The sequence below is a fragment of the Myotis yumanensis genome, unplaced genomic scaffold, assembly GCF_028538775.1.
Source record: "Myotis yumanensis isolate MYYU_CA2020_CCGP unplaced genomic scaffold, mMyoYum1.0.hap1 SCAF_23, whole genome shotgun sequence".
In the NCBI taxonomy this organism is placed as follows: domain Eukaryota; kingdom Metazoa; phylum Chordata; class Mammalia; order Chiroptera; family Vespertilionidae; genus Myotis; species Myotis yumanensis.
In genome coordinates, this window is record NW_027223774.1 from 6,613,499 (window position 1) to 6,637,946 (window position 24,448).

The 24,448-nt window shown below is 43.5% G+C and overlaps 1 protein-coding gene and 1 pseudogene across 1 annotated transcript; both read right to left on the minus strand.

Moving 5' to 3' along the window:
• Window positions 1–315: 315 nt before the first annotated feature.
• On the minus strand, window positions 316–6,590 carry LOC138999644 (dnaJ homolog subfamily A member 1-like; annotated as a pseudogene).
• A 412-nt stretch (window positions 6,591–7,002) lies between these two features.
• Window positions 7,003–23,166, minus strand: LOC138999518 (zinc finger protein 665-like). The gene is made up of 4 exons (XM_070401655.1): window positions 22,935–23,166; window positions 21,943–22,069; window positions 11,269–11,336; window positions 7,003–10,730 (listed from the first exon to the last, which is right to left on the minus strand). Exons 1-4 carry the CDS (start codon window positions 22,965–22,967, stop codon window positions 9,351–9,353), a joined length of 1,608 nt encoding a protein of 535 aa, XP_070257756.1. The 5' UTR covers window positions 22,968–23,166; the 3' UTR covers window positions 7,003–9,350.
• Between the last annotated feature and the right edge of the window lie 1,282 nt (window positions 23,167–24,448).

The window sequence follows — 24,448 nt, forward strand, 5'->3', positions numbered from 1 at the left end:
TTGATCCCCAGTGTGGGGCACACAGGAATGATTCTCAGCCATCATTGATGTTTTTCTCTCACTCTCCCTGCCTCTCTGAGATCAATAGAAATATATTTTTTAAAAAATAAAATAAAAAATTAAATGGATATAACACAGATTAACAGGGGAAAACAATAAAAAAACTTATTAAAATGTATACCTACTGTATAATCAAGCCTGTCAAAGATGGGTCCCCCAGGCTGCAGGGGGCCCACAATGAATATTCAGTAACGATCATTCATTTTGTTATGGACCAATGTTCACGACAGTAACACCACCAACTCCAATTAGGTCTTAGCAGCAAGCGAGGATTTATTGAAAGCTGGCCAGCGTCTGCAACAGGTGCCTCCACACAGGGAGCCCCATCCTGCTGCAGCCCCGAGCCTTTCCCTAAGAGCCTTTTTAAAGGGTGTCACAAACTCGACAGCGGCCAGTAGGGTGTCACACCTGGCTGGAGCTTTTTAACCACAACCCATTCTTTGAACAAGCCAGTGGAAACTACCTACTCTTTGAAAGTTTAATAGAAACAGGTGTAACGCTTGGCTGGAGCGTGTCAGAGTCCCCGAAGTACAGAGTGACATCAAGATACAGAGAATACAAACAAGTTACAAAATTTTCTTTACGTCAGTTAAAGGTTACATATCTATACCCATTTCACAATATGACGCTAAGCGTGAATGCCCATCAGAATTTTAATCAGTCCTTTGTATTCAACCTCTCTACTGAAATAAACCTACATTTCAATAAAAATTCGTTTGATTCTGTTTTGTTTTTTTGCAGCTCACATAAACTTAAACCTTGTTTATATGGCTCATGTTAGCCTTTGAGGTTGACATGCTCAGTATATGGAAACGACTCAAAAATGAGTAACAGGCCGAAATGGCAAACACCATTATCTGAAAAGACAACTTAATCTACAGTAAAAAAAATGTTGTGTGTGGAGAGTCAGTCAGCGTAGATTGTCAGGAAAAGAACAGTAAGGACCTCAGTTATGGCCCAGTGTGCTGTGCACTGTGGTGAGGGTTTGTACTCAAAAGGACTCTGTTCCAATCCAAGGACCAATGGTGCAAACACAGGAGACTGGGGAGGAAGACGGGAGTCCACAACATGATCCGGGCTGCAGAGAAAGTATGTTGAGAGCCATTGTCTCAGCCAGTAGGGATATAGAGGACAGGATCACATGGCAGTGGGCACTATGCATGAATAAGAGGTGAGCACCCGTCAACTGAGACCAGGATCATGTAGGACTCCAGCATCACTTCCGAATATTAGGTCCCAAAATTCATGTCAAATTATACCCTCTAAGGGGTGAGTGTCAGTGTCACATATTAGGGGTCAAACTGAAGCATGAAATTCACCCCAGTAAAGAGAACAGAAGTATGACACCCAACAGGTGGGGAAAGTGCAGAGACCCAGCCCTAATTACCGAGGTCTCCTGAGGGTCATAGTCTGTGCTGGGATCAAAGGGGAGGCAGACAAACAACTGCTCGCTCTGAAAGGTTTGCCAAGAGAAACCACTTCACTGAGAAATGATGGTGTCCCCTACACACAAGGAGGGCAGGGATAAGTACTCTGAGATGTTAAGGGAATGGGAGGAAACGCATAACTGCAACCATGGAAACAAGAGCTGCACCTGAGGCACCCTGGGGTGCACATCAGTGGTAGAGAGTGTGTCTGATGCTGGAGAAAATAGTTAAAATCCAGCTCCTTGAATCTGACTTCATTTCTCTGGCATTGAGCTTTTTCAGCAATTTGATATGGGAACACAATGAGACCTGAGTACACACAGCACCTGCCTCCCTGCAGCAGAGTCAGTGGCTTCTTATAGGTCCCATTTCTCACTAAAATGCACCCAAAGACAAAGGTGCTTTTGGGGATTGGGGGAGTGAGAAGTGCCTCCCTGGGAAGGTCTCTGCAGGGAGTGGCTGAAGTTCCTGGAGCCAAGGCAGGCTGCAGGCACAGCCGCATTACACAAGTGGACACCTTACCACTGGACCTTCTCCAATAGCTCTGGCATGGGGACTTACCTCAGACTTGCTTTTCACAGGAGGAAACTGACTTAGACCAGCAGAAGGGGTTATGTCATTGTAAGTCCCATTGATAACAAAGAATTGAAATTCAAATCTAGGATGCCTGATCCAGGGCAAAGGGTGTCTGATCACTGCCCATTTATCTCCCGCTGCATTCCCTTGGGACTCTTTAAACACCCTGCCCACCCAGGTGCCCTCTGGCCTTCCTGAGAGAAATGTTCCAACGCAAGAACCTCCATGACAGGAGACAAGGAAAATGCAGAAGAGGACAAAGCAAGGGCTTAGTGCAGGATCAAATGACTGGTGTTCTGAAAGTAATGGAGAATGTTGGTAGTGCAGGTTAAAATTAAAAATGTTCATTGCACAGGGCATAGCATTTAAAAAGTAATGAATCACCCAGCTGGTATGAGCCAGTGCTTGAGCTTCAACCTGTGACAAAGGGTCCTTGGTTAGATTCCCAGTCAGAGCACATGCCCGGATTGTAGGTTCCATCCCCAGTAGGGTATGGAGGAAGCAGTGATCAGTGATTCCCTCTCATCTTTGATGTTTCTTTTCTTTTTTTAAGACAATGGACTCAATTTTCTTTAATTTTTAATTGATTTCACAGAGGAAGGGAAAGAGTCAGACAGATAGAAACATCAACGATGAAAGAGAATTAGTGATAAGCTACCTCCTGCAAGCCCCACCTGGTGATCTAGCAGGGGCTCATGCATGTGCCCTGAGGGAAAATGGAACTGTGACCTCCTGGTTCATAGGTCGACTGAGCCCCTTCGCCTGGCTATCATTGTTTTTCTCTCTCTCTCCACCTCCTTTGGTCTATGTACAATGGTCGGCAAACTCATTATGCAACAGAGCCATATAGCAACAGTACTTCCTCAAAATAGACTCGCCCAGGCCAAAAACCTAATTCTGTGCATGGGCCAAGAAGTCTCAATTGCACTGTACATGCACGTCCACATATGCTATATATTGTGGAAGAACCACACTCAAGGGGCCAGAGAGCTGCATGTGTCTCGCGAGCCACAGTTTACTGACCATTGGTTTATGAAATCAATGAAACTATTTTAAAAATCAATTAAATATATTTATCAACTTAGTAAAATAAATTAAACTATTTTTAAATATATTTTTATTGATTTCAGAGAGGAAGGGAGAGGTAGAGAGAGAGAAACATCAATGATGAGAGAATGATTGACTGGCTGCCTCCTGCAGTCCCCACATGGGATTGAGCCTGCAACCTGGGCACCTGCACTTGACTAGAAGCTCACCCTGGACCTTTCAGTCTGAAGGTTGATGCTCAATTCACTGAGCCAAACCAGCTAGGGCAATTAAAATATCTTTTAAGGAAAAAATATTAAAACATATCATCCCAATACAAATAAAGTTTATTTTTTATAGTAAAAATGCACAAAATGAGTGAAATGCCAACATGCATCTTTGTTGTTCCACAATCCTATTCTTAAAGAAAATTGCCAAAACTCATAGCACATTAGGCAGAACATATAAGATGTCTTAACAAAGATACAGACTCAACAAGCACACTTCTGAGAAAAGGCTCACCATAAATTCCTAGAAAAAATACAATCAAACAGTGAAGCAGCACAAATGTCTCCAAAAAAAAGTTTAAATCAATTATGATTGACTGAACAAACTATTCTCTAGGATGTGGAGAATGTGGAACCCCAAGACACTGCATAAAAATGTAAAAAACTGCAATCAGTTAAAGTTTATTTTCTACTTTTAAAGAATAGTTTAGTAATTTTTAGAGAGAGAAGGGAGAGGGAGAGAAACATTGATGGAAGAGTGCCATATCGGCAAGCCCGCCCCCTGCACACCCACTTCTGTGGATCTAGCCTACAAGCTAAGCACATATCCCCACTGGCAACCATCTCCACAACCCTGTGCTGTATTAGATGATGGCCAAGCACCGAGCCACACTAGCCCTGGTGGTATAGTCTGTTTAGATCACAATTTGCTAATGTCTGTAAATTTAAACATTCATCTACTCAAAACCCAGACATGCACTGAATTTTTGATCAAGGTAAATAACACTTATATACATACAAGAAATTATACAGAAATGTTAGTTATTACCAGCTTTGTTAGGAAATAACCAAATATTTAAATGGAAAAACTGATGGTGATATATCAATGATAAGAATATCTATCAGAGCCCTAACTAGTTTGGCTCAGGGTATACAGTGCTGGCCTGTGGACCAAAGGGTCCCAGATTCGATTCTGCTCAAGAGCATGTACCTTGGTTGCAGGCACATCTCCAGTAGGGAAGGTGCAGGAGGCAGCTGATGGACTGAGCAATGTTTCTAACTCTCTACCCATTTCACATCCTCTTTGTAAAATCAATAAAATATATATATTTTTTCAGAGCTTTTATATTTGAGTTTATTCTTCATATAACTTTTAAAACACTACTATACTTGAATATTAAAACAAAAACAATAGCAAGTAGTGAGCATATTAAGGTTACAGTCCTTCACTCATTCACTACTTATATAAAATGCCAGCAGTGAGTGTTATTCACTGGCCCCATTAAGAGGTTTGACACTGAACACCACCCCTAGGATGATGGTCATCATCTTCATATGCTTCTGCATTGTAATGGCGCCATCTTTCTTGATTTGGATCAAAGTCCACCCGTTCCACCTGGTCCATTTCATCAGTCTCTTCTACTTCCTTCCTTTCAGGTAGGAGTTTTTCCAGCAAAGAGTTTATCAGAAGAGAGAAAGCCATTGTCAGGAAAGTTTCCCTTAAATTCCACAATTAGGTGACCCTTTTCATATGGTCTACGATTAATTGCCAAGCCTTCATTGGATACACACTTGCTATCTCCATGCTTGACAATCTGATGTGGAAGAGAGGTGGTGACTATGGTTCGGTTGTCAAGAGTAGCTATTGGGCCGAAACCACTGTGGCTAAGTGAATAGAGTGTCGGCCGGTGGACTGAAAGGTCCCAGGTTTGATTCTGGTCAAGGGCATGTACCTGGGTTGCGGGCACACTCCCCGTAGGAGATGTGCAGGAGGTAGCTGATCGGTGTTTCTCTCTCATCGATGTTTCTGACTCTCTGTCTCTCTCCTTTCCTCTCTGTAAAAAATCAATAAAATATATTTAAAAAAAGAAAGAGTAGCTATTGACTTTTGAAAGCCACACAATGTTTCATCCAGCTGTATGTCCATACACATGAAAAGGTGTTCTCCTGGTCGAGTGAAAATAGCATGGCCCTTTGGATCTATAACAATGATAATATCTCCTGGCTCCAGTCGATTCCTGGTCTCCTTCACCATGGAATGTTATGTTCTGATAACCTTTCAATATGAATTTATAGAGTTTTCTTTTCTCAAACTTCTTCCTTCTGTTATAGATTTTGCCTCTATCTTTAGGACTGATCCTTTCCCCATGGCCCTGGCACTCCATGCACTCAGACTGAATTTGCTGAAACATTCCAGGGCCTATCTGATGAATGTTTATTTGCATTCCAGTACCAGGCCATTTGGACAGCGCACTATAGCTCCTTTCTTACCACCTCGGCCTTCACATTTATCACAAATCACATTCTTTTCTAGAACTATTTTTATCACCACACTATTATGTAAGTCTTCTAACGTACGGAGAGTTGATGCACAACTTTTTTACCTCTCCTTTCTCTCTGCATCCTTCCTCCTCCACCAAAAAACATATCAAAGATGTCCATCGGGGAACCAAAACCACCACCTGCTCCACCTTCCATAAGTGCTTGGTCTCCTCCTTTATCACTATGCATCCCTTTTCTTTGCATCAGAGAGCACTTCATAAGTTTGAGAAAACTGTTTAAACTTCTCTCCCTTCATTTGGATTCTTATCAAGGTGGTACTTCAAGGCCAGCTTCCTATAAGCCTTTTTCAGTTCTTCCTGGGTGGCACTGGATTTGACCGCCAAAACATCATAGTAAGTGGTTGCTTTCATCATATCTGACAGCCGGTGAGCAGGCTGAGGCAGGTGTGGAGGAGCTGGAAAGAGCCTGTTGCTGCGCGCAGCTGAGGCAGCAGCCGCTCCTCCACCTCACACCAAGGGTTCTGGAAACTTCCCTCAATAAAATATATTATTTTAAAAAAAGAATATCAGAAAAAAAGTTGAGTCACTAATATAACTTGAATAAATCTACAAGTATTTATGAAAAATCAATTAAAACAAAAAATAAAATTCTCTATGAAAATGGAATGTAGGGCAATTGAAACTAAAGAGAAAATGAACAAATGGGACTACATCAAAGTAAAAAGCTTCTGCACAGCAAAAGAAACCATCAACAAAACAAGAAAACCCACTGCGTGGGAAAACATATTTGCCAACGTCATATCTGATAAGGGCCTAATCTCCAAAATTTATAGGGAACTCATACAACTTAACAAAAAGAAGATAAACAATCCAACAAAAAATGGGCAAAGGACCTAAATAGACACCTTTCAAAAGAGGACATTCAGAAAGCCAAGAGACATATGAAAACATGCTCAAAGTCACTAATCATCCGAGAGATGCAAATCAAAACAACAATGAGGTACCATCTCACACCTGTCAGAATGGCTATCATCAATAAATCAACAAACGACAAGTGCTGGAGAGGATGTGGAGAAAAAGGAACACTTGTGCACTGCTGGTGGGAATGCAGACTGGTGCAACCACTATGGAAGACAGTATGGAGTTTCCTCAAAAAGCTGGAAATGGAACTCCCATTTGACCCTGTGATCCTACTTCTAGGAATATATCCCAAGAAACCAGAAACACCAATCAGAAAGGATATATACACCCATATGTTCATAGCAGCACAATTCACCATAGCTAAGATCTGGAAACAGCCTAAGTGCCCATCAGTAGATGAATGGATTAGAAAACTGTGGTACATCTACACAATGGAATACTATGCTGCTGTAAAAAAGAAGGAACTCTTACCATTTGCAACAGCATGGATGGAACTGGAGAGCATTATGCTAAGTGAATAAGCCAGTCAATGAAGGAAAAATACCACATGATCTAAACTCATTCATGGATAATAAAGACCATTACAAACTTTTGAACAATAATAGATACAGAGGCAGAGCTGCGTCAAACTGATTGTCAAGCTGCAGTGGGAAGGCCAGAGAGGGTTGGGGGGCAGAAGGGAGGGGAGTAAGAGATCAACCGAAGGACTTGTATGCATGCATATAAGCATAACTAATGGACATAAGACACTGGGGGGTGAGGGAGGGCAGGGGATTGTCAAGGGCGGGGGAGGGGGGGAGGACACATATGTAATACCGTTTGGAATACTTATTATAATATTATTTTAAAATAGAATAAAAAAAAGAAAGAAAATGAAATGTAAATCCATGGAAACTAGGAAAGCATTGAAGAACAGGGACACCTTAAAATAGGTAATGAAGCAATTACACAGTGAAACACACAGTCAGCATTAGGACTGTAATGATGGTTTCAGTTTCATGTACATATCAAGATTTATGGCCGAACCGGTTTGGCTCAGTGGATAGAGCGTCGACCTGAGGACTGAAGGGTCCCAGGTTCAATACCTGTCAAGGGCATGTACCTTGGTTGCGGACACATCCGCAGTAGGGGGTGTGCAGGAGGCAGCTGATTGATATCTCTCATCGATGTTTTGAACTCTCTATCCCTCTCCCTCCTTCTCTGTAAAAAATCAATAAAATATACTTCAAAAGAAACTAAAAATAAAAAAGATTTATGAAACACTATACTTAACACATGTAACTTACTCATTACAGCTGTTAAAAATGGTTCAACATAAAAACAAATGTACGTTCATCTATTTTAAAAGAACAGGTTTTGCAACTCTATATTCATTCCACATTCATATGCCCTCTGGGTGAGAGTTTCATGTCAGTACAAAAAATTTAACAAACAATGAAGAACTTTCACCGAAAACCACAAAAGAAACATCCTTGGACTAACGACAGCATTTGTCTCCATCTTTGTTTTGCTGCCTGAGCACCAATGCCTCTGATGGGAACATCTGAGAAGCTACAAGAGCCACAAAACATCTCGATTATAATCAATGACAATGAATGCTCCACAGAAGATAAACATGCCTGGGGTCCCATGGATATGTGTGCACAGAACTGCTGTAGTCTTTTCCTGAAAACAATTCCTGGATGCCCAGTTAGGTGAGGACCCTTCCATCTAATGGGCTGCAGTCTCGTCCAAACAATTATTAGGTCAGTGTTTCTTCAGTGAAAGGGTTTCCCTCACTTCTATGGTCCTCAAACCAGTAAACATCACCGGTGAAATTGTAGGCATTAGGGCACATGGCCCTCTGCAACACCTGGGCAAGACATACCCTTCACATGTATTGGCATCCCTTGCAAACAAGAAAAAAAAATTAATGCTCCCAGACACACTTGAGGTTGTCACAGCTACCCCCTCTTTGGAGTGATCTCTGTCTCAAAGCATCCAGACATCACATGAGGATTAGAGAGTCCAGAGTATTTCTTAGGAGAATATGGGCAGCAGTGTAAATTTGCCAAAAACTACTGAGCTAATTTCTGCACCATACTGTTGTCCCAAGGGCAAAAAGGTTTGAGACCCCATAAAAGTTGTTCACCTCATCATGCTTGGAGAGCCCCGACCTTCTTAAAGCTAACCCACACAGTAAATAGAACAGCCAAGATTAAAGTCTTGGTAAAAAGCCTTCATTATTGTACAAACCAAAGAGATATGAGACAGGCAGTTCTTCCACTGATGACTAAGGCACTCAATAAATTCATCATTGGCCTGCAGGGAAAGCATTCCCTCTGCAACATTATGTTTACTGGGGCCATCTGTAATGAGTCCCATGTGGCAACGCATGACAGGGAAACAAGAACGAACTATGGACTCGGGTATTCCTCATTTTCTTCAACAAAAAAGACAACAGAGTTAGCTTCACTGGGCACATGAGGATGGTGATTGATGCCATTTGTAGGGACCTTATAAGTGGTTCAGGTGAAATATCATCAACAACAGAAATAAGAAGCGACATAGATCTGGCAGGACATCTCTATATGTTAGAACTTGCAACATAATTACATAGTGTTCCGACATTAAAACAAAGACAACTACAAAAACTCTTATGGGAACTTTACATAATGTAGGTGATTAAATGTATCAGATAAAATTCAGAAAAATGAGGACTCACAAATTTTCTTGTACTCTTGTTAAGTCCTAACTAAGAAACTACATTTCCTACATATCTAAGAATTGTCTCACATTTATAATCTTATGCAGAGAGCGAATTTAGAAATTTGGCTGAGAGATACCTCATATTAATTGCACTCATGTTTTTCTCCAGTGTGAACTCTCTGGTGATATTGGAGACCACTGTTCCTTATAAAAGATTTTCCACATTCACTGCATTTATAAGGCTTTACTCCTGTATGAAGACTTTGATGATAACGAAGGCCATACTTCCATATGAAAGATTTTCCACATTCACTGCATTTATAAGGTTTTTTTCGCGTATGGACTTTCTCATGACAATGAAGATTGGACTTAGTGGTAAAAGATTTCCCACATTCACTGCATTTATAAGGTTTTTCTTGCGTATGAACTTTCTTATGACAATGAAGATTGTGCTTAGTGGTAAAAGATTTTTGACATTCACTGCATTGATAAGGCCTTTCTCTAGTATGAATTTTCTGATGATATTGGAAACCTATTCTACTTTTAAAACATTTCCCACATTCAATGCATTTGTAAGGCATTTCTCCCGTATGAACTCTCTGATGACGATGAAGGTCAATCTTTCTGGTAAAAGATTTTCCACATTCACTGCATTGATAAGGCTTTTCTCCAGTATGACCTCCCTGATGATATTGGCGACCACTGCTACTTTTAAAAGATTTGCCACATTCACTGCATTTATAAGGCTTTTCTCCCGTATGAACTCTCTGATGACTGTAAAGGCTGGCCTTCGTGGTAAAAGATTTTCCACATTCACTGCATTGATAAGGCTTTTCTCCTGTGTGAACTCTCTGATGACAATGAAAATCGGTCTTACTGGTAAAAGATTTTCCACATTCAGTGCATTGATAAGGCCTTTCTCCAGTGTGAACTCTCTGATGATATTGGAGACCAGTGAAACTTTGAAAACATTTTCCACATTCACTGCATTTAAGAGGATTTTCTCCCGTATGAACTCTTCGATGACGATGAAGGTGGGACTTCGTGGTAAAAGATTTTCCACATTCACTGCATTGATAAGGCTTTTCTCTTGTATGAACTCTCTGATGAGAATGAAGGGCGGTCTTATAGGTAAAAGATTTTCCACATTCAGTGCATTGGTAAGGCTTTTTTCCAGTGTGAACTCTCTGATGATGTTGAAGAACACTGCTCCTTGTAAAAGATTTTCCACATTCACTGCATTGATAAGGCTTTTCTCCTGTATGAATTCTCTGATGACAATGAAGGTCGGTCTTATAGATAAAAGATTTCCCACATTCAGTGCATTGATAAGGCTTTTCACCAGTGTGAACACTCCGATGATATTGGAGACCATTGCCACTTCTAAAAGATTTTCCACATTCACTGCACTTATAAGGTTTTTCTCCTGTATGAACTCTCTGATGACGACGAAGGATGGCCTTAGTGGTAAAAGATTTTTGACATTCACTGCATTGGTGAGGCTTTTCTCCAGTGTGAACTCTCTGTTGAAAATGAAAACCAGAAAATTCGGTAAAATATTTACCACACTAAGAGCACACACAACAACCACTTCCAAGATGGACACCTTTTTCCTGAATAAACATGTGGGAGCAACTAATGTCTTTCTTACTTTCTTTTCTGCTGAAACAATTTTTTTTCCTTTCAAATGCCAGCCCACGCATAAAAATAGCATTTGGTCTGTCCCTGGTCTGAGTAGCCTTTAGGTGGAGATGTCCTGAGCGATTAAGGACAACCTGCCCAACATCCCTGCATGTGAAATGATTCTGGGACACATTGAACTTCCAGCTGTTTGCAAGTGACAGCCTTTCCACACCTCTAATGAAAGTCTTCTCTCTCACATGCTGCTGGTGAAATTTTGCACACAAAGAAAATCTTTTTGCACATGCCCCACAGCTCAACAGTATCTTCTGTATTGTGTTCCCTGCAGCTTCAACACGTGGAAAATGTTTCCCAAGACTAGCCCACAACTCTCACAGGGTGACTCTTCTGGGAAGACAAGAGTAAATTTGGATTACTTGCCTGTGACAATCTTCCAGAAACTTTTTGTTCAGTCACGATCTCCACATTCTCTTCCCCACAGCACCAACCTGACCAAAAGGAAACGTAGGTGAAGTGCATGTTGACCTGACAAAACCAGAATATCTTCAACACAGATGTTTCTCTGTCATGACTAGACATGATTCCCTACAATGATTTTCAAGACGAGTGAGTCAGACTCTCAGGATATGGCTGTTATACATAACATGACCCAAAAGGTCACTGGATGAGGAAAATATCACCAAGGGAGGACAGAAGCATAGGCTGGCACAAAAAGAAGAGAGGCAGTGTCTGCTCGTTATTACTCCACAGATGGCTTCCTTTAGGACCGTTCATGCTGGCGATATGAGTCTGTGTAGAATAATTCCAATGTGTTCAAAACCATAAATGATCAACCATATTAGAGCACATAATGTTCAGCACCAAAATAATAAATAATACACGTGCACTCTAAGGCCTAAAGGCATGGAACAATATTAGAATGCAATAAAGCGAGATGTGTGAAAGAGGTAGAGGTGAAAAGTTTAGAGAGGTTAAGGTTATCCATGGGCTGGGAATCCAAGTACAATGATCAGTATTAAAACTGAAAAGTGTCAACATCAAGCAAGAAGAAGTAGAATTGGGTGAGGAGTGGGCAATGGTAAGACAACATTGTTGAAGAAAATGGGTTCCTAGTTATAAATGTAACAAAGCCCAGGCGTAAAAACTACCCCCACAGCCCTTCACCAAGGCAAGACTGCTTCAGGGTCTAGTCCAGGGGTGGGCAAACTTTTTGATTCGAGGGCCACAATGGGTTCTTAAACTGGAACAGAGGGCCGGAACAAAAGCATGGATGAAGTGTGAACTAATATAAATTCAAAGTAAACATCATTACATAAAAGGGTACGGTCTTTTTTTTTTTTATTTCAATAGTTTTATTCATTTCAAATGGGCCAGATCTGGCCCGCGGACCGTAGTTTGCGAACGGCTGGTATTGCCTGTCATTGATAAAGGCATGTTTCTCCTGTGATGCACAAAGGATTCTGCCTCCTAAATCCCAGTTGAGCCACTGCATGGGATAAATGATGCAAATCTTAAAAGAAAAACTAAAAATATGGATGGTCAGTGCTGTGGTAGAACAACAATGCACAAAGGAGATCACAGACAAAAGACCTATGAGAGTGACATCAGCAAGATGGCAGAATGAGAGACAGAAAAACGTTCCCCATCCCAGAGTAAGTAGACAGCTATCCATGAGAAAAACATCCCACAGGAAATGGGAATAAGAGTACCATGAAGACAAACAGTAATACAGAATACCAAATAAGGAAAACTGCATAGATAGGATGACAGGAAACTGGGTGAGGAAGCACATTTGAAGATACCTAAGGTCAAAAACAAGGGTTAATAATAACTAACTAACTAAGTAAATAAATAAATAAATAAATACAGTAACAGTCAGCTCTACCTGGTTTACTCAGTGGATAGAGTGTCAGTCCAGGGACCAAAAGGTCCTAGGTTCCATTCCAGTCATGTCACAGGCTGAAGTTTGTTGTGGGTTCAGTTCCAGTAAGGGGGCATGCAGGAGGCAGCTTACCAGTGATACTCTCTCATCATTAATGTTTCTCTCTCTCTGTCTCCCTTCCTATGAGAAATCAATAAAAATGTATTAAAACGAAAGGGTTAGCCCTAGCTGGTTTAGCTCAGTGGATAGAGCATCAGCTTTTAGACTGAAGGGTCCCAGGTTCCATCCCGGGCAAGGGCACATGACCGGATTGTAGTCTCCGTCCCCGTTGGGGGGCGTTCAGGAGGCAGCCAATCAATGATTCTCTCTCATCATTGATGTTTCTATCTATCACTCTCACGCCCTTCTGAAATCAATAAAAATATATTTTAATAAATAAATAAAAATAAAGGGTTAGCGTTACCACTATCAGCCACTGTGCTTCTATTCTCATTGATCTTAGTGGCCTGTTCTCTAAAAAATTGGAAATTTTTTATTTTAAACACCACAGAATGCCCTGGTCAGGGTGGCTCAGTTGGATGGAGCATACTCCAGTGTATCAAAGGGTGGAGGGTCCAGTCTCGGTTAGAGCACATATCAGAATGAGGCTTTCATATCCGGTTTGCATGTGTGCAGAAGGCAGCCAGCCGATTGATGTTTCTTCCCCACCCCTCTCTCTCTCTCTCTCTCTCTCTCTCTCTCTCTCTCTCTCTTTCTCCATTTCTCTTCCTCTCTATGTAAAAGGAATCTAATTATATAAACAGCTAGGGGCCCTGGCGGCCTAAATGACCGAACTGACAACCGAACACCGGAAGTCAATCCTGACCCAGCACTGACGGCCGAGTCTGGAAGTCCAGCAGCGCCAGGCAGGAGTCAGAGGTGGGAGTCAGTCCCGGGAAGGAGTCATTTCCGGGTCATGTAAGTGGAATCCGTAAGATATAGAAACAAAGAAGACCTATCCCTCTACCGGGGGAGATATTGGCAGAAGATTAGTATGGAGCCAGAACTCCCACCAACTCAGAACAATAATGAATACCCATTTTCCCCCTGACCCCCCCGACCCCTCCCCAGACGCACAGACACCTACAAACCTTGAGCCAAGTGGGGCACCTGGACTTGTACTCTCTTCTTTTTTTTTAAAATATATTTTATTGATTTTTTACAGAGAGGAAGGTAGAGGGATAGAGAGTTAGAAACATCGATCAGCAGCCTCCTGCATATCTCCTACTGGTGATGTGCCCGCAACCCAGGTAAATGCCCTTGACCAGAATCGAACCTGGGACCCTTCAGTCTGCAGGCCGAAGCTCTATCCACTAAGCCAAACCGGTTTCAGCATGTACTGTCTTCTTGAAATAATGAGATGGCATCTCACCCTTCCCTTTACCAGAGCAGTAACAAAGCAACCCAGATAAAACGGCTTGAAAAGATCCAGAGTTTCATAATGCTCAAAATTTCTAGGTTTCAATGATCAAATTAGTCATACAAAGCAGAAAGATCTAAAACTGAATAAAAAAGATAATAGAGACTAACACTATTAGTGATGATAGAGTTATTTGATAATAAGTTTAACGCAGCCATCAAAACAATCTTTACATGAGTGATTTTGAACATCCTTAAATGGGAAAAAAAGCAAGTTATGGCAAGTAAATAGAAAGTCTCAGCAACGAAAATGAAGCTATAAAGAAAAACCAGATGAAAATTATAGTACAGAAGACTATAATAACTGAAATAAATAACTCAGTAAATAGGCTCAAAGCAGAAAGGGTAGCCAAAATCGGTTCGGCTCAGTGGATAGAGCGTCGGCCTGCGAACTGAAAGGTCCCAGGTTCGATTCCGGTCAAGGACATGTACCTTGGTTGCGGCACATCCCCAGTAGGAGATGTGGAGGAGGCAGCTGATCGATGTTTCTCTCTCATCGATGTTTCTAACTCTCTATCTCTCTCCCTTCCTCTCTGTAAAAAATAAATAAAATATATTTTAAAAAAAAAAAGCAGAAAGGATAAAACAGAGGAAACACTCAGGGAACTAGAAAATATAACCATAAAAATATCCAATGAGAATAGAGAGAAAAAGGGCTTGAAAACAGCAACAGAAAAAGATCAGAACCACAGGAACCAGTGGAGTCATAACAAAAACAACAACAAAAACAACAACAAAAAACACACCATAAAATAAAACTGTAACATTTGGAGTCCAGGAAGAAATGAAAGAAGATGCAGCTGAAAGAGTACTTGAAGAAATAATGGCTGAAAAATCTTCCAATTGGTCAAAAGACAGAAACCCTCAATTTCAGAAGGTGAGCAAATACAAAATGAAATAAACCCAAAGATATCAACACCCACATCATAGTCAAATTTCTGAACAATAAAAACAAAGAAAAGAATCTTGAAAGTTCTGACTGACAAATAGCACTTTATCTATAAGGAAAAAGTAATTCTCATGACAATAGGTTTCCTTTTAGAAACCGTAAAGTCTAAAAATAAAAGAACTGTCAATAGAGTCCTATTTCCAGTGAAAGTACCCTTCAGCAATATGTGGAAAATCAAGGCTCCTCAGGAAAGAGAACACAAATGTAAAGAAGAAATGATAAAGGATAATATCTCAATCTCAAAAAATATATGAAATATATTCAATATCATCTCTCCAGGTAAACTCAAATTTGTTCCTCCAGGATTTACTTACTAGGAGAGCTAACATTAAAAAGGTTTATAATATTAACTAGAGGCCCGGTGCACAAAAATTTGTGCACTGGGGGGGGGGTCCCCCAGCCCGGCCTGTGCCCTCTCGCAGTCTGGGACCCCTCGGGAGATAATGACCTGCTGGCTTAGGCCTGCTCCCAGGTGGCAGAGGGCAGGCCCAATCCCTAAGTGCAGCCACTGGTCAGGCTCTGAACAGGGCCGATTGGGGAGTCAGGGCGCCGCCCCATCATGCACAGAGCAGGGCAGATCGGGAGGTTGCGATGCCACCTTCAGTCATGCTCAGGGTAGGGCCGATTGGGGGGTTGGGGCACCGCCCCGTCACACTCAAGGCAGGGTCAATGGGGAGGTTGCAGCGCCACACCCTGTCACCCACAGAGCCGGGTCTATCAGGGGGTTGGGGCGCTGCCCCCTGTCACTCACAGAGCAGGGTCCATCAGGGGGGTTGGGGGTCTGTACCCTGTCACTCACAGAGCAGAGTCAATCAGGGGGTTGAGGAGCTCACCCCTGTCACTCACAGAGTAGGGCCGATAGGGGAGTTGGGGCACCACACCCTGTCACACTCAGGGCAGGGCCAATAGGGAGGTTATGGCTCTATCCTGTCACACACAGAGCAGGGCCCGTGGGGGGAGGGGTTGGGGCACCGCATCCTGTCACACACAGAGTAGGGCTGATCAGGGGGTTGGTGTGCTGCTCCCTGTCAAACACAGAGCCGCAGGGCAAACAGGGGGTTGGGGAGCTCCCCCCTATCAGGCACAGAGCAGGGCCCATAAGGGGGGGGGGGGGCGTTGGGGTGCCGCACCTTGTCACACACAGAGCAGGGCCCATCAGGGGGTTGGTGCGCTGCACCCTGTCAAACACAGAGCCGCAGGGCAATCAGGGGATTGGGGAGCTCCCCCCTATCAAACACAGAGCAGGGCTGATCAGGGGGTTGGGGCGCCTTCCCCTGTCATGAACAGAGCAGGGTGGATAGGGAGGTTGTGGCCCCGCCCCCTGTCACACACAGAGCTGCAGGGCGATCAGGAGGTTTGGGCGCTGCCCCCTGTCACGCTGATCCCGGTGCTGGGAGGCATATTACCCTTTTACTATATAGGATAGAGGCCTGGTGCATGGGTGGGGGCCGGCTGGTTTGCCCTGAAGGGTGTCCTGGATCAGGGTGGGGGTCCCCACTGGGGTGCCTGGCCAGTCTGGGTGAGGGGCTGAGGGCTGTTTTCTGGAAGCAAGTGACTGAAGCTTCCAACTGCTCCTTGTTTTCTTTTTTTTTTTTTTTTTTTTATTCTGGGCCAGCTTTAGCTCTGAGGCCTCGCTGCTGAAAACATCGATACAAAGTTTTGGTCTGCTGGCTTTCATTCTGGCTGGTTTCTGGTGTTTTGTTTAGCTTCTTATTTGCAACATAGAACATAGTTGCTTAGAGTTGCATCTGAGAGGCCGGCAACTGAGGCGGGGAACATTGGAGTCCGCAGCAAGCAAGGCTCATGCTTGCTTCAGTGCCTGGCTGCCGGCCGCCATCTTGGCTGACAATTAATTTGCATATACTCACTGATTAGCCAATGAAAAGGGTAGCGGTTGTATGCTAATTACCATGTTTCTCTTTTATTACTGTAAATTATTGGCAAGTATCTGCAGGATCTGGAACTCTCATTCACTGCTGTTGGTTTTATCACTTGGATAAAAGGATGTGCAAAACAGTACCTTCTGCCCTAACCAGTTTGGCTCAGTGGATGGAGCACCGGCCTGGGGACTGGGGGGTCTCAGGTTCGATTCAGGTCAAGGGCATGTACCTTGGTTGTGGGCACATTCCCAGGGGGGAAGTGTGGGAGGCGGCTGATCAATGTTTGTCTCTCATCGATGTTTCTAACTGTCCATCCCTTTCCCTTCCTCTCTGTGGAAAATCAATAAAATACATTTTTTTTTTAAAAAGAAGATCCGCCCTAACCGCTTTGGTTCAGCGGATAGAGCGTCAGCCTGCGGACTCAAGGGTCCCAGGTTCGATTCTGGCTAAGGGCATGTACCTTGGTTGCGGGCACATCCCCAGTAGGGGGTGTGCAAGAGGCAGCTGATCGATGTTTCTCTCTCATCGATGTTTCTAACTCTCTATCCCTCTCCCTTCCTCTCTGTAAAAATTCAATAAAATATATTTAAAAAAAAAAAAAGAAAAAAAAAAAAAGAAGATTCAATTAAACCACTCAGTAACCCTGAAAAATGAAAGGATTTATCCTGATTAAGAACTCTGAAGAGTCCCTAACCAGTTTGGCTCAGCGGATAGAGCGTCGGCTTGCGGACTAAAGGGTCCCAGGTTCGATTCTGGTCAAGGGCATGTATCTTGGTTGTGGGCACATCTCCAGTGGTAGGTGTGCGAGAGGCAGCTGATTAATGTTTCTCTCCCATCAATGTTTCTAACTCTCTATTCCTCTCCCTTCCTCTCTGTGAAAAATCAATAAAATAGATTAAAAACAAAACAAAATAACAACAAAAAAAAAAACCACAATAAAATTCGCAGGAATAAATTCAACCAAAATGTGAAACATCTGTACATTGAATACTCTAAGACAGTGATGAAATGAATGGAAGAAAACACAAATAATTTGAAAGACAACCTGTGTTCAAGGATCTGGAAATGAAATATGGTGGAGACAGCCGTAGTACACAAAGCAATCTACAGATCAAATGCAATCCCAATAATTCCAATGGTATTTTACAAAGAAATGAAGAGAGAATCTTGCAATGGAATCAAAACCTCCATTAACAAAATCAATCTTGAGTGAGAAGAAAGCTGGTGGCATCACACTTCCTGACTTCAATTTATTACAAAGAGAAAGCAGGCCAACAGTGTGTTACTGGAGAAACACAGACACATACATCAACAGAAAAGAACAAAAAACAAAAATAAGCCCAGGCACAGACTTTCAAGTATCTGTGACAAAGCAGCAGCCACAGAAGGAAGGAAAGATAGTTTCTTCAACGAATGGTGCTGGTAATAATCGACATTCCCATGTAAAACAACAAAGCTGGACACTGCTGATAAAATTTAACTCAACCTGCAGGACAGAATTGAATGTCAGCGCTAAAACTTAAAAATTCTTCAGGACAACCTAGAGAAAACGTTTTGGAGGTTTGTTTTGGACAGAATTTCCTGAATGTGACACCAACCACCACACAAAATAGAAAAAATGAATAGTCCAGATTGCAACAAAGTAGCGCCTTCACTGCACAACAGCAATAAACAAAATGTGGGAACCAAGATGGCGGCTTAGGTAAACGCCGGAGATTGCTGCCTCGCACAACCACTTCAAAAATACAACTAAAAGACTGAACGAACATCACCCAGAACCACAGGAAGGCTGGCTGAGTGAAGATTCTACAACTAGAAGTAAAGAGAAAAACATACCGAGACTCAGAGGAGGCGTAGTGCTGAAGGAAAATACTAAGGTGCGGAGGTACACTCGGAGCGGGCTGTCAGCCGAGGGCGCTGTTGTCTTTTGCAATCGGAAGGGAGTCTCAGGCTCTGAGCTCCAGTTCCGGGTGAGTCTCTAGGGACCCAGACTCATACAGGAGAAGTGGGACTGCCTGGCAGTGGTTGGAACTCGAGGGCAGCTTTCTCTCTGAAGGGCTTGCAGCGATTTACCGGTACATTGAGAAGCAAAGCCTCTGAGGGCAGGACTGAGAGTAGCCATAACTGCTAGCCTCGCCCTGTTGATCCCTTGGGACCCGCCCCGCCCAAGGCCTGCAGGGAGTCTTTTGTGGGATAGCCTCAGGCAAAGGTTAGATTAGCACCTCCCTAGATATCCAGGAGCCAGGAAGCCCAGAGGTCAGAGTGGGACCATCCAATTTGCAGCTCCTTGGAAACATAAAGGACACACTCAGGGGGCAGACTCAGTGAGCACCAAAGCCTCATTGAAGCAAGTCTTGCCCCGGAAGGGTGTCTCCAGCACAGAAGTTCTCCCACTGCAGACACAGCTGATTCTCACAGCCAATTGGCCTGGAGGTCAATTCCTCCCAGTGATACGTACAACAATCAAGGCTTAACTACAACAAGACTGTGTACAGAGACCACAAGGGGGTGCACCAAGAGTGTCCACCTTAGGTAATAGGGGAGGCTGAACCACCGGGCCCTCGAGGACACTTAGCACAGAAAACCACTGTATCAACACAGGGAAGCATAAAAAATTCGGAGACAAAAAAAAAAGACACAAATGACAGAAATGGAGGAAAGGAAACTACTGGATATAGAGTTCAAAACCACACTTTTAAGGTATTTCAATAATTTTCTAGAAACTGCCGATAAACTTAATGATATCTATAAGAAATCTAATGAGACCCTCAATGTTGTGATAAAAAACCAATTAGAAATTAAGCTTACACTGACTAAAATAAAGACTATTATACAGACTACCAACAGCAGACTACAGGATTGAAAGAACCAAGTCAACAATTTAAAATACGAAAAAGCAGCCAAAACCGGTTTGGCTCAGTGGCTAGAGCGACGGCCTGCGGACTGAAAGGTCCCAGGTTCGATTCCGGTCAAGGGCATGTACCTGGGTTGCGGGCACATCCCCAGTAGGAGATGTGCAGGAGGCAGCTGATCGATGTTTCTCTCTCATCGATGTTTCTAACTCTCTATCTCTCTCCCTTCCTCTCTGTAAAAAGTCAATAAAATATATTTTATAAAAAACAAAAACAAAAACAAAACACACCCAAACAGAAGAGAAAATTGAAAAAAGAATCCAATAATTCGAAGATAGCGTAAGGAGCCTCTGGGACAGCTTCAAGGGCACCAACATTCCAATTATAGGGGTGCTAGAAGAAGAGAGAGAGCAAGATATTGAAAACCTATTTGAAGAAATAATGACAGAAAACTTCCCCTACCAGGTTAAAGAAATAGACTTACAAGTCCAGGAAACACAGAGAATCCCAAACAAAAGGAATCCAAAGAGGACCACACCAAGACACATCATAATTAAAATGCCAAGAGCAAAAGACAAAGAGAGAATCTGAAAAGCAGCAAGAGAAAGTCAGTTAGCTACAAGGGAGTACCCATACGACTGTCAGCTGATTTCTCAACAGAAACTTTGCAGGCAAGAAGAGAGTGGCAAGAAATATTCAAAGTGATGAATGCTAAGAACCTACAACCAAGATTACTTTATCCAGCAAAGCTATCATTCAGAATTGAAGGTCAGATAAAGAGTTTCACAGATAAGGAAAAGCTAAAGGAGTTCATCACCACCAAACCACTAGTATATGAAATGCTGAAAGGTATCCTTTAAGAGGAGGAAGAAGAAAACGGTAAAGATACAAATTATGAACAACAAATACACATCTATCAATAAGTGAATCTAAAAATCAAGTAAATAATCTGATGAACAGAATGAACTGGTGATTTTAATAGAATCAGGGGTACAGAAAGGGAGTGGATTGACTATTCTTGTGGGGGAAAGGGGTGTGGGGGATGCAAGAAGAGACTGGACAAAAATCATGCACCTGTGGATGAGGACAGTGGGTGGGGAGTGAGGGAGGAGGGTGGGGTGGGAACTGGGTGGAGGGGAGTTATGGTGGGAAAAAAGAAGAACAAATGTAATAATCTGAACAATGAAGATTTAATTTAAAAAAATGCAATGAAAGGCAATCAAGAGGACGGGAGAAAATACTCGAAAATCATATGAAGGAATCTCTCGGAGATATTGTGGATTCGGCTATGATCAGCAAAATAAAGCTAATATTGCGATATGGACAGACATTCACACAAATAGTTGGAGTTCCCTGGGAATAATGAAGGTATGTTAATACTATACTGCAAGCTAATAACAATGCAATGACTCTGCCTCAAAAGCAAAGTCTATATGACTTCATTAACAATATTTAATTGCTGAGCACTAGTAACAAGCACCTGAGCTTGCTAGCAACATGGGGGCACTAGACCTGCAGAATGCAGAGTTGCCAAAAACATGGACTTTGGAGAAAAGCAGGTGTGGGGGAGCAATATCCACAAAGCACAATTAAGCACATGCAAAATTATGTGTTCCTGTATCAAATAAGCAATTAATATATAAAATATACAAGGTATTCCAAAGATTCTTTAACTAAACAAAATTAGTTAATAAACTGGATAAGGATGTAGAGGCAATTTTTCAAATAATATTTACACATGACAAATAGGAATACAGAAAATGCTTTCTTTCTTTCTTTTTTTCCTCAGAAAATGCTTTCTTCACTACTTAAGGTGGAATCCCTTAGATGTCTACAACACTACCGACCACAAGTCCTTCCCTGTGAATGTAGTGCAGTGGGGAGTATTGGGACTTCAGGAATATAAGGGAGCAGTGGAAACAGACCAACCCTCCCCCGGACAGCAACTACCCAGAAAACTGGAAAATCCAGCAGTTCCACAGTCTACCTGGGAGAACAGAGCACACCCAGGGGTATGGGGCCTGGGAAACCTCAAAGCCGAGTCCAGGACTCTGGTGAGAGTGAGGGTCTTACCCAGCGAGGATATAAGTTCAAAGTTCTCCAGCATCACATTCAGGTACAGCTGTCTCTGACCCTCATCAAGGAGGCTCCATTCCTCCTGGGAGAAGTACAGGGCAATGTCCTCAAAGGTCACGCCAACCTGTCAGAATGGAGACAATTGAAACCAGAGCTGCGTTTCTGAGAACCAGTAACTCTACTCCTTACACATCTTCCCCACCCTCAACCTCGTCCAGGGCACCCGGTTAGTGTGGACACCAGGCCCTAATGCCAGTGCAGGCTGCTCTCTCATCACAGTCCCATTACTCACTGTGATGGCCCTCAGCAGAGCAGCTGGGTTGGGAGGGAAGGATTGAGGGAGAGGAGAGTAGAGAGCAATGCCATTTAAGGTTTTGGCGATGCCTGCAGAGCCCAGCCTTCCTACAAGGCAACACCACTGCAGTCTCCTAGATCCTGCCTCCAAGACAAAGCCAAGCATGGGTTTATGCTTCACTGTAAGTCCCCACAGCAGGTCCCGGGACCATCAGCTCACACTTCCCCCAGATGTGCTCACCACTGGGTAATGTTCATCCCTTTCCCATCTCAGATCCCAGGTTCAATCCCCAGCTCTGCCCCTTTCTGCTCCAATGCCACTGGATCTCGCTGGACTCACCCATGAACTTGGCATATGGCGTGTAGAGAGCTTGTAGTCCAGCCGGATCCAGGCCCATCCCAGGCCCCTGATGGACTCACAGCCGGGAAAGCTCCGAATGAGTCTGTGCCGTCCTCCCTGCAGCCTCTGATCTTTCCGTCAATACTCACAGCCACATCCTCAGGGACCTTCAGACGCAAGTCACCCCCGTCCTCTCTGCCCTGCACTTGCTGTGTCCTCAGAAGCCACAACACTCCTCCCTCCCCTCCGCCTTCCTCACGGTCCTCCAAGCGGGACTGAGCTGCAGGACAGGCGCCTGCACCCGGGCTGTGCTGTTCGGTGTAAGAGGCGTTGAGGACCCGGGGGACACACTCACCTCATCCCAGCTCCTCAGCACCGGCGCCGCCATTGTCCTCTGTAGTCGGAGCGGGGCGGGAGCAGAAGCCGCTGCAGGAATGGCGGTCCCTGTCCCGGCCCTGGGCGGGTCTGGTGGCGACTCCGAGCTTCAATCCCACGTGTGCGCTGTGAGCACCACTGGAAGCTCCAACCACTGGCTGCGAGGTGGGGAAAAGCACTCTCCAGCCTTCTCCACGGGACTGAGCCAGGTACCGCCGACCGCTTAAGACAAAATGGAGAAAAGACTACGGGTCCGGCGCACCAGAACTAGGAAAACGGAAACGCCCTTTCTGAGCTTCCATTGGCTCAGCCTGGTGGCATTCCACGCGCGGCCTTCTGGGTAATGTAGTTCCTAGGCTCCACGGCCAGGATCCTGTATTTCCTCCGCTGACTACACGACTGGTTTTGAGGGCAAATAGCCCAAGAACACACCAAGTATACTCAGGACCTTCCAGTGCCTTCAGGGGAGGTGATTTCTAGGGCAAGTTTGTTTCTGGGGCACCCGCGTGGCTTCCTTTAGCTGCTGGTTTTGCATATCTTTCTACAGGACCAGCTCCCTTCTGAATGGCAGGCATTGTGTCTTCTTTCAGGCCATTAGGCATCTGTCTTCTTTAGGCTAAACGTAGCTTGCAGAGGTTGCTCAAGTGTCTAACTCATCTAACCTGCCTCCAATGAACGAAGTTAATGTCTCAAAACAGACATCACTATTTAAGAGCATCTGCTTCTGGGGCCATTCGAAGTGTCAGCTCTGCCTGAGCTTCAGTGTGGATAAGATGGCCAAGAGACATGTGAGAATGGTGAAAGACACTGATCATCAATGAGATGTAAATTAAAGCAACAGTTAGATACCACCTCACAACTGTCAGCATGGCTACCGGTAACAAAGGACAAGTGCTGGTGAAGATATGGAAAAAAGGGAACCCTAGTACACTGCTGGTAGGAATGCAGACTGGTGCAGACATGGAAAACATAGGGAGTTTCCTCAAAAAATTAAATATGGAACTGCCATTTGACCCTGTGATCACACTTCTAAGAATATATCCTAAGAAACCTGAAACAACAATCAGAAAGAATGTATGCACCGCTATGTTCATAGCAGCACAATTTACAATACTTAAGATTTAAAATCAGCCCAAATGCCCATCAGTAGATGAGTGGATAGGAAAGCTGTGGTACATTTATACCATGGAATGCTCCGCAGCGGTAAAAAGGAAGTATCTCTTAACCGTTCACACGGCATGGAGGGACCTGGACAGCATCATGCTAAGTGAAACAAGTCAGTCAGAGAAAGAAAAGCACCTCTTGATCTCACTCTTAGATGGAACCTAATTAACAAAATTAACTGAAGAATGGAGTGGATCCAGAGACATGGAAGCATGGAAGAGAGTGCAGAATCTCAGATGGAAGTCGAGGGAGGGTAAAAAAAAAAAAAAGAGAGAGAGAATAAACATCCCTGGGTGAGGATTAAAGAAACACACACACACTCACACACAC

Excerpts from the sequence above, each read along its gene's own strand:
- LOC138999518 (XM_070401655.1), bottom strand. The coding sequence starts at position 22,967 with ATGGCGGCGCCGGTGCTGAGGAGCTGGGATGAG. Across the intron at positions 22,070-22,934 it reads TGCTGAGGAGCTGGGATGAG|GTTGGCGTGACCTTTGAGGA; the intron begins GTGAGTGTGTCC and ends CCATTCTGACAG. Across the intron at positions 10,731-11,268 it reads TTTCTGGAAGATTGTCACAG|AGAGTTCACACTGGAGAAAA; the intron begins GCAAGTAATCCA and ends CATTTTCAACAG.